Source organism: Wolffia australiana, chromosome 6, assembly GCF_029677425.1.
Source record: "Wolffia australiana isolate 7733 chromosome 6, ASM2967742v1".
NCBI classification, from domain to species: Eukaryota; Viridiplantae; Streptophyta; class Magnoliopsida; order Alismatales; family Araceae; genus Wolffia; species Wolffia australiana.
The window spans coordinates 3,391,618-3,402,006 of NC_135840.1; the positions used below are offsets into that span (position 1 = coordinate 3,391,618).

A 10,389-nucleotide genomic window follows, 5' to 3' on the forward strand; every position below is an offset into this window, starting at 1 on the left:
GACATCAAACTATTCAAAAATAGTAGCACCATTTGATCCAATTTGTATGATTAGTATGGTTGATCGTATTTCCATTAGTGTAGTGACACTAATCATAGACTTGATTCATTTGAAACCGTAAATGGCACTATATCTAATATCAATTAGGTTGATTTATGTCATAATTGTGTATGTGATCCTTAAACTGATACACCAAAGACACCTTCTAAATGGACGGTTGTGTTTGAATATGACCTACGGATACCTAAACATCAGATTCTAAACTATCCTATGTCAAATCCAGTAAAATTCTAGGACAGTGACTGTATGGTCATGATGACTTATGTCATTCATTAGTACAAACTAGTATGATCAATTTGGGTTTCATGGTTAACCGTGCCCTAAATCATTTTGGAATTTCAGACAGATGAAGCACTTTCCACTCTGGATCACATCGAGATCTTTAGTCTCTTGCTACATTCTGTTGACTCGTAAAACCATTATTAAAACTTGCCAATTTATTTTCCTCTGAATATAACTATGAGCTAATATTTTATTTTAAAAATGAGTGTCAGTATTTTCTTATAGATAATTGATTACAATGCAAGATAAGATGACAAATTAGACAATTCAGTGCGATAAACAGGTGTAAACCCAAGGAAAATGGGCTCATTGAGACAACCTGGTGGACCATTGAAGATCTACCAAGAAAAACCCATTCAACCCAAGCCAATGGAAAAGTGAAAAGCGAACTAAAACTGCGCAACACCCACCTAGCCCTCCCTCTCTTTCTGTCTCCTCTGACCTCTCTCCCACTCTCCTCTCTTTCTCTCTTACTCAGTTACTCTCCTCTCTCTCACTCTTCTCTCTCTCCCTCTCTCCTCTCTTTCCCTCTCTTTCGCTTTCTTTCGCTCTCTTCCCTGTCAATCTCTCCTCTCGTTCTCGCTCTTTCTCTCTCGCTCACTCTCTCCCTTCTCTCTACCTCTCTCTTTCACACTTAGTCTCTCTCACACACTCTCCCTCCTCTCTCTCTTTCTCGCCTAGTCTCTCTCACATTCTCTCCCTCTCTCTTTTTTGCTTAGTCTCTCTCACACTCTCCCTCTGTCCTCTCTTTCTCTCTCTCTCCCTCTCTTTCTCTCTCACACTCTCTCCCTCCTTTCTCTTTCTCGCTTAGTCTCCCTCTCTCCCTCTCCCTCTCTCTTACTTTCTCCCCTCTCTCCCTCCTCTCATGCTCTCTCTCTTTCTCTCTCCCTCTTACTCTCTTTCTCTCTCATTCTCTCCCTCTCCCCTCTTTCTCTCTCACTTTTTCCTCTCATTCTCCTTTTTCTTTCTCTCTCACTCTCTTCTTTTCTCTCTCTCTTCCCCTCTTTTTCTCTCCTCTCTCTCTCTTCTTTTCTCTCTCCCTCCCCCTCTCTTTTTCTCTCCTCTCACTCTCTCTTTCTCTTTCACTCCCACTCTCTCTCTCTTCCTCTCCCTCTCTCTCTTTCACTCTCCTTTCCTCTTTCTCCCTCTTCTCTCTCTCGTGCCCCTACTTTCTCTCTATCTCCCTCTCTCTTCTCTCTCTCAGTCTCTCCCTCTCCCCTCTCTTTCTCTCTCACTCTCTTTTTCTCTCTCCACTCCCCTCCCTCCCCCTCGCTCTCTCTCTCTCTGAGATCAGTCTCAAGCGAGCTCCGCGAGGAGGTCGCCTCCGGCGGCGCAGTCACTCCCAGCCCGAATGATCTCCGCCATCGCCGCGACGGTGTGGCGAATCCGAGCCAGCCCAGCCGCGTTGAACTGCCACGACCCCGGCGGCCGCTCGTCGTCGGCGGGAGCCGCCGACGAGCGAAGCAGCTCGACAACGTCGCAGAGGCCGGAGAGAAGAGGGAAGACGAAGGCTGGCACGGGACGGGACGAAGCCCCTCCCATGGCGATGTACTCCTCGGGACGGACGACGTTCTTGAACACCTGGACGACGATCTTGGTCGCGGCGGAGAATTGGCGCGCCGCCGGCAGCGCGGCGGCGGTGGCGGCGGGCGCTGGCGGCGATGGGGCGCCGCAGAGCGTGGCTATCTTTGAGTAGGCCGAGACCCAGAAGTCGGATCCGCGCCGGTGGGTGCAGAAGTCTGAGTCTGAAAGATGCGATGCTTTTTAGAGAGAGAGAGATGGAATGTTGAGGAGAGATGATGTAGTAGAACGTGATGTAGGTTTTGAGAGAGATGGATACAGAGGAAAGTGGGATGTGGGGAGATGAAGAGAGCTTAGAGTCTGTGTCTGCGAGATGAGAGGTTCTTTAGAGAGATATATTGGACTTTAGAGAGCTATATCACACACACCGGTGCTTTTAAAAGAGAGAGAGATGGAATGTGGAGGAGAGAGAGATGTGGGTTTTGGGAGAGAGATCGATGGAGAGCTGCACCAGTGTGTGTGATAGTGGAAAGTGGTATGTGGGGAGATAAAGAGATAGCTGGTCGGCTGCGTCTGAGAGATGTGTGGTTCTTTGGAGAGAGAGATGGGACATGGAGGAGAAGGTAATGTACGTTTAAAGAAAGAGAGATGGCAGATAGAAGAGAGATAAAGATAATAGAAGGTAATGTACGTTTAAAGAGAGAGATGGCAGATGGAAGAGAGAGAAAGATAATGGAGGGTAATCTACTTTAAAAGAGAGGAGATGGACAGTGGAAAATGTGCGGGGTTGAGAGAGAGATGAAAGGTAATAGCAGTTTACTGATTGCGGAAAGTGAAAAATGGGGAGATAAAGAGAGAGCTAGAAGTCTGCGTCTGCGAGATGAGAGTTTCTTTAGAGAGCGAGGGATGGGACGTGATGGAGAGATTAAGACAATGGAAGGTGATGTACGCGTAGAGAGAGATATGGCAGATGGAAGAGAGATAAAGATATTCGAAGGTGATGTACGTTGAACGAGAGAAAAATGATGGAGAGGTGTAGTGGTGAAGTGATAATGGAAAGTGAGACGTGGGGAGATCAAGAGAGAGCTAGAAGTCTGTATCCGCGAGTAATGGTTCTTTAGAGAGAGAGATGGGACATGGAGGAGAGATTAAGATAATAGAAGGTGATGTACGTTTAAAGAGAGAGATGGTAGAGAGGTTTAGTAGTGTAATGACAGTGGAAAGTGAGACGTGGGAAGATAAGAAGTCTGCGTCTGCGAGATGAGAGGCTCTAGACAAAGAGAGATGAGACATGGAGGGATAAAGATAATCGAAGGTGATGTACATTTAGAGAGAGATAGAGGAAGAGACATACGAGTGTGGAGATATAGATGGAAAGGGAGATACGCGGAGATAGGCAGATATAGAGATCGAAATACTAAGAGACACAGCCAGAAAGAGGGAGGGATGACAGGATAGAGAAGACATCGAGAGATACGGAGATGAGGACTGAAAGAGAGAAAACACACGGAGAGAAAGACACCTGACAGAAAATTAGAAGAGAGATAGAAAATAAGATAATTGGCTACTAAGTAAAAACGATAATCCGAGAAATTAAAGTAAAAGAGATCATTGGAGGAAGAGAAAGACAGAAAGCACAGAAAGATTACGAGAGGGGAGAGAAAGCGAAGAGAGCAGGAGAAATATAGAGAAAAAGAAGAGAGAGTAAAAGAAAATAAAGAGGGAGAAAGAGGAAAATACTGAGCGAAACCGAGATAAAGAGAGAAAGCCAGTACCTATTCATACATTTATAGAAAGAGACATTATGAACAATCTTCTGATTAAAAATATACAGAGAAGGAGAATAAGTGAAATTAGTGAAACATAGGGAAAAGTAGGAGAACCGTATACAGAAAGCACAATATAGTATATCTATAGTGAAAATGGGAAGAGAGAGCGTAAGAGAGTTATAACAAGAAAGATGAAGAGGGAGTGCCACAAAGAAAGAGAGTGAATGAATCAGAAAGAGCGTGACCGTGTGAGTGCGAAAGATAGCGACAAGAGAGAGGGAGAGTGACTAAGAGAGTGAGGTAAAGAAAGAGAGAAAGAGCGACAAAAAGGGAGGGAGAGCGACTAAGAGAGAGAGGTAAAGAAAGAGAGAGAGCGACAAAAAAAGAGGGAGAGCGACTAAGAGAGCGAGGTAAAGAGAGAGAGAGAGCGAGCGATAAAGAGAGAGAGGAGAGCGATTAAGAGAGAGAAGTAAAGAGAGAGAGGAGAGCGACTAGGAAAAAGAGAAAGAACGACAAAAAGAAAGAGGTAAAGCGAGAGGGCGAACGACTAAGAAACGGAGGTAAAGAGAGGAAGAGAGAGCGACAAAGAGAGGGAGAGTGACAGAGAAATAGAAGTAAAGAAAGATAGAGCGACAAAGAGGGAGAAGAAGAGCGACTAAGAGAGAGAGCTAAAGACTGGGAGAGGGGGGGACAAAGAGAGCGAGAGCGACAAAGAAAGAGAGGTAAAGAAAGAGAGAGCGACAATGAGAGAGAAGGAGAGCGACTAAGAGAGAGAGCTAAAGACTGGGTGAGGGGCCGACAAAGAGAGGGAGTGCGACTAAGAAAGAGATGTAAAGAGAGGGAGAGAGAGAGCGACACTAAGAGAGAGAGGTAAAGAGAGGGAGAGAGAGAGCGACACTAAGAGAGAGAGGGAAAGAGAGGGAGAGAGAGAGCGACACTAAGAGAGAGAGGTAAAGAGAGGGAGAGAGAGAGAGAGAGAGAGCGACTAAGAGAGAGAGGTAAAGGGAGGGAGAGAGAGAGAGCGACTAAGAGAGAGAGGTAATGAGAGGGAGAGAGAGAGAGAGAGCGACTAAGAGAGAGAGATAAAGCGAGGGAGAGAGAGAGAGAGAAAGAGACAAAGAGAGAGAGGTAAAGAGAGGGAGAGAGAGAGCGACTAAGAGAGAGACGTAAACAGAGGGAGAGAGAGAGAGGTAAAGACAGGGAGACAGAGAGAGGTAAAGAGAGGGAGAGAGAGAGAGCGACTAAGAGAGAGAGGTAAAGAGAGGGAGAGAGAGAGAGCGACTAAGAGAGAGAGGTAAATAGAGGGAGAGAGAGAGCGACTAAGGGAGAGAGGTAAAGAGAGGGGGAGGGAGAGAGAACGACTAAGAGAGAGAGGTAAAGAGAAGGGGAGAGAGAGAACGACTAAGAGAGGGCGAGAGCGACTAAGAAAGAGACCCGTAATGAGAGGGAGAGAGCGACTAAGAAAGAGACCCGTAATGAGAGGGACAGAGAGAGAGAGCGACTAAGAAAGATAGGTAAAAGAGAGGGACAGAGAGAGAGAGCGGCTAAGAAAGAGAGGTAAGAAGATGGACAGCTAGGGAGCGACTAAGAAAGAGAGGTAAAAGAGAGGGACAGAGAGAGATAGCGACTAAGAAAGAGAGGTAAAGAAAGGGACAGAGAGAGAGAGCGACTAAGAAAGAGAGGTGAAGAAAGGGACAGAGAGAGAGAGAGCGACTAAGAAAGAGCGGTATAAGAGAGGGACACAGAGAGAGAGAGCGACTAAGAAAGAGAGGTAAAAGAGAGGGACAGAGAGAGAGAGCGACAAAGAAAGAGAGATATAAGAGAGGGACAGCGAGAGAGCAACTAAGAAAGAGAGCGACTAAGAAAGAGAGGGACAGAGAGAGAGAGAGCGACTAAGAAAGAGAGGTAAATAGAGGGACAGACAGAGAGAGCGACAAAGAGAAAGGGAGAAGGATTAAGAGAGTGAGAGAAAGAGAGCGACCAAGAAAGAGAAGCAAATACAGAGAGAGACAAAAAGAAAAGGAGAAGGGGGAATACTACGAAACAGACATGTTCAAAAAATAGCACGCACCAATAAGAAGACGCCAAGTGGTGTCTTCTTTTTGGGTCAGCGATGGTCAACTGCTGACGTGGTAGCCAGGTGGACTCCACGGTGGCATCCACATCTCCGGCCGCCGACGCCGCCGTCTCCGGCCGCCGCCGCCGCCCGTCTCTATCTCTCTCTCTCTATCTATCTCTATCTCTCTCTCTATCTATCTATCCATCTCTCTTTCTATCTCTCTCTCTCTCTCTCGATATCAATATCCAAATGTCCAAATATGGGTATCGGGAGATGGATAGATAGATAGAGAGAGAGAGAGATAGAGATAGATGGATAGATAGATAGAGAGAGAGAGATAGAGACGCGCGGCGGCGGCAGCGGCCGGAGACAGGCGGCGTCGTCGGCCGGAGATGTGGATGCCACCGTGGAGTCCACCTGGCTACCACGGTGGAAGCCACCTGACTACCACGTCAGCAGTTGACCGTCGCTGACAAAAAAAATAAGAAGATGCCACTTGGTGTCTTCTTATTGGTGCATGCTATTTTTTGAACATGTTTATGCTGCCTAGCTGACAAATTTGCAAGGTCATGCTGTTTCGTAATATTCCCCCAAAGGAGAATGAGTAAGAGAGAGAGCGACTAAGAGAGAGGGAGAACGATTAAGAGAGAGTAGAGCGACTAAGAGAGAGGGAGAACGATTAAGATAGAGAGAACGACAAAGAGAGAGGGATACGATTAAGAGAGAGAGAGAGAGTAGAGCGACTAATAGAGAGGGAGAACGATTAAGAGAGAGGGATAACGATTAAGAGAGAGAGAGAGAGAGTAGAGCAACTAATAGAGAGGGAGAACGATTAAGAGAGAGGGATAACGATTAAGAGAGAGAGAGAGAGAGTAGAGCAACTAATAGAGAGGGAGAACGATTAAGAGAGAGATAACGATTAAGAGAGGGAGAGAGTAGAGCGACTAAGAGAGAGGGAGAACGATTAAGAGAGAGAGAACGACTAAGAGAGAGGGATAACGATTAAGAGAGAGAGAGAGAGTAGAGCGACTAATAGAGAGGGAGAACGATTAAGAGAGAGGGATAACGATTAAGAGAGAGAGAGAGAGTAGAGCGGCTAAGAGAGAGGGAGAACGATTAAGAGAGAGAGAACGACTAAGAGAGAGGGATAACGATTAAGAGAGAGAGAGAGTAGAGCGACTGAGAATGAGGGAGAACGATTAAGCGAGAGAGAGCTACAAAGAGAGAGGGAGAACGATTAAGAGAGAGAGTTACTAAGAGAGAGGAGGAACGATTAAGAGAGAGAGAGTTACTACGAGAGAGGAAGAACGATTAAGAGAGAGAGCTACTAAGAGAGAGGGATAACGATTGAGAGAGAGAGGTAAAGAGAGAGCGCGACTAAGAGAGAGAGAGCGCAACTAAGAGAGAGAGGTAAAGAGAGAGAGAGAGAGCGACTACGAGAGAGAGGTAAAGAGAGAGAAAGCGCGCGACTAAGAGAGAGAGGTAAAGAGAGAGGGAGCGCAACTAAGAGAGAGGGAGAACGATTAAGAGAGAAAGAGAGTGCGACTAAGAGAGAAAGGTAAAGAGAGAGAGAGAGCGACTAAAAGAGAGGAGGAACGATTAAGAGAGAGAGGGAGCGCGACTAAGAGAGAAGGGTAAAGAGAGAGAGAGAGAGCGACTAAGAGAGAGGGGGAACGATTAAGAGAGAGAGAGAGCGACTAAGAGAGAGGGGGAACGATTAAGAGAGAGAGAGAGCGACTAAGAGGGAGAGGCAAAGAGAGAGAGAGAGCGACTAAGAGAGAGAGGTAAAGAGAGAGAGAGAGGGACTAAGAGAGAGGGAGAACGATTAAGAGAGAGAAAGCGACTAAGAGAGAGGGAGAACGATTAAGAGAGAGAGAGCGACTAAGAGGGAGAGGTAAAGAGAGAGAGAGAGAGAGAGCCACTAAGAGAGAGGTAAAGAGAGAGACGGAGAGAACCACTAAGAGAAAGAGGTAAAGAGAAAGATAGAGCAACAAAGAGAAAGGGAGAGCGACTATGAGAGAGAGGTAAAGAGAGATAGAGAGAACGACAAAGAGAGAACGATAGAGAGAGAAAGAGTGAGAGGGAGAATACCGCGTTTGCCGGCGTAGTTGCAGTATCGCGAGAACCTTTCGAGGACGAGCTCGAACCTGGCGACGTCGTGATCAAAGCAGCCGTCAGGAAGAGAGAGGGCGTAAACGAAGCCCGGAAACGCAAAGGCGAACTTCCTCGGGCCAACGCGTACGACGGCGGCATCGGCGGCGAGAATCCATCCGTGCTCGCCCACCGCGCACACCAGCATCGCCAATGGCGTCCCCGCCCTCGTCACCGTCCGCAGAACGAAGTCGCCTTCGGCCGCGCAACCGGCCGCCGCGCCGCCGCCGCTCAGAACGAACAGCGCCGCCGCGCCCGTGCGCCTTCCGATGCGCAGCAGCTCGCTCTCGGCGCCACGCCACGCGTGCTCCATCTCTCTCGTTTTTCTGCGGGGCGACAATATCCGGGCTTAGAGAAGAGAGAGAGAAACGGAGAAAAATAGAAGTACTGGGGTGGAGAGAGAGCTGTGAAAATTTTCGAGAGACTTGAGAGGAGAGATAGCGAATGGAGAGGAAGAGAAAGCGGAAGAAGTTGAGAGAACTAGAGAGAGATAGAAACGTGTGAGAATACGGTGGAAGATGAACGAGGAGAAAAAGATAAAGTTTGAAGTGGAGATAGGAATGGAGAGAGACACGTAAGAGAAACATTGAAAATGATGTAGAGGAGGAGAGAAAAATCTGTCGGGAGAGGGAGAAGTTTAAGAGCGAGAAAAAAAGAGAGCGACAGAGAGAGAGAGAGAGTTATGGAGAAAGATAAAGATGGTAAGAGAAATAAGCAGAGAGGAATTAGAAGTTTATAGAACGAGAACGAAAGAACGAAATAAAAGTTTGAAGGTGAAGAGAAAGAGAGTCCGAAGCGTGAGAAATATAAAGAAATATAGAGACGATGTGAGAAATATTGGGCAAGAGAAAGAGCGGTAGTGCAGAGAAAGAGCGGTAGTGCAGAGTAAGAGAAAGAAGTTGAGAACGACAGAGGGTGACAAAAAATTGTATGGAACGATGCAGAAACTGCAGGGTGCGAAAAACGCCGAGAAAGTATTGACATGTAAAAAAAGCGAGACATGACCGCAGACATACATAGATATAGAGTGCAACCCTGAACCAGTGGAGAGAAAGGAAATGGGTCTGAGGGGAAAGAATGGGAAGACCTGGAATATAACCCAAGATTTAGAGAAAATGAGAGAGAAAGAGAGACAAATTGAGTGGAGGGGATGTGCGGGAATCGGGTGGACGGAACCTAGTAAGGAGAAAGAGAGAATGCTACCCAAAATTTAGAGAGAGAGAGAGAGAGAAGACCTTTTCATGAAAAGAAGAGATGGTCAACACAGAGAAAGATAGAGACAAGTAGCAAACCTTCTAATGGGGAGATTGAGCGCGAATACTAGAAAGAGAAAGAACAGAAGACGTCAGATAGAGAGGGGAGAGAAAGATAGAGGAAAGAGCAAACCTTGCAATGGAGAGATTGAGCGCGAATGCTGGAGAGAGAAAGCACAGACGAGACACCCAGAGGAGCGAGAGGGAAGAAGAGGAAGAATGTAAAGGGTTGAGGGGGCCTTCCAGAGAGAGGAGAGGTTCAGTAGAAGCTGATAAGACATCGAGTTGGTGATGATGCATATACCGGTATACCGAGTGTGTTGGGAAAGAGAGAGAAAGAGAAAGAAAGGGACGAGACAAGAGAGAGCTTCCGCTTGGTGGACAGATGGCGGAGGAAGGAGAGAAGGAAGAGGAAGGGGTCCAAAGCACAGCCGTTGAGGTCTTCGGGGCGTCCACCTGTCGCCACGGAGCTTACCTGCCATCACTTTCTTCCCAACTCGCTCCCAAACGTGGCTGACGACCTCTTATTAACCCTCCCAAGACGTCTTCCCCTCTGCATGTCCACCGTCGAATGCCCACTCAACCGCCACAAGTAAAAAAGCTCTCTCTCTCTCTCTCTCAATCTTTCTTTCTCTCAGACTCTCTCTCCCAATTTATCTCTCCCACTCTCTCTCAATCTTTCTTTCTCTCAGACTCTCTCTCCCAATTTATCTCTCCCACTCTCTCTCAATCTTTCTTTCTCTCAGACTCTCTCTCCCAAATTATCTCTCCCACTCTCTCTCAATCTTTCTTTCTCTCAGACTCTCTCTCAATCTCTCTCTCTCACTCTCTTTCTTTCTCTCTCTCTTTCTCTCAGACTCTCTCTCAATCTTTCTTTCTCTCAGACTCTCTCAGACTCTCTCTCACTCTCTCTCAATCTTTCTTTCTCTCAGACTCTCTCAGACTCTCTCTCACTCTCTCTCAATCTTTCTTTCTCTCAGACTCTCCCACTCTCTCTCAATCTTTCTTTCTCTCAGACTCTCTCAGACTCTCTCTCACTCTCTCTCAATCTTTCTTTCTCTCAGACTCTCCCACTCTCTCTCAATCTTTCTTTCTCTCAGACTCTCTCGCAATCTCTCTCTCTCTCAATCTTTCTTTCTCTCATACTCTCTCTCACTCTCTCTCAATCTCTCTCTCTCTCACTTTCTCTCAATCTTTCTTTCTCACAGACTCTCTCTCTCACACTCTGTCTCTTGCTCTCTCTCCTTCACGGCCATAAATGTCCCCTTCTTTCTCAAGTAAACAGGTATTGTTG

The 10,389-nt window shown here is 46.8% G+C and overlaps 1 protein-coding gene across 1 annotated transcript; it reads right to left on the reverse strand.

Moving 5' to 3' along the window:
• Positions 1-588: 588 nt before the first annotated feature.
• LOC144704869 (uncharacterized) lies at positions 589-9,376 on the reverse strand. The gene is made up of 4 exons (XM_078577435.1): positions 9,229-9,376; positions 9,135-9,162; positions 7,783-8,168; positions 589-2,087 (listed from the first exon to the last, which is right to left on the reverse strand). The coding sequence occupies exons 1-4, from the start codon at positions 9,374-9,376 to the stop codon at positions 1,639-1,641; spliced, it is 1,011 nt and encodes a 336-aa protein (XP_078433561.1). The 3' UTR covers positions 589-1,638.
• Between the last annotated feature and the right edge of the window lie 1,013 nt (positions 9,377-10,389).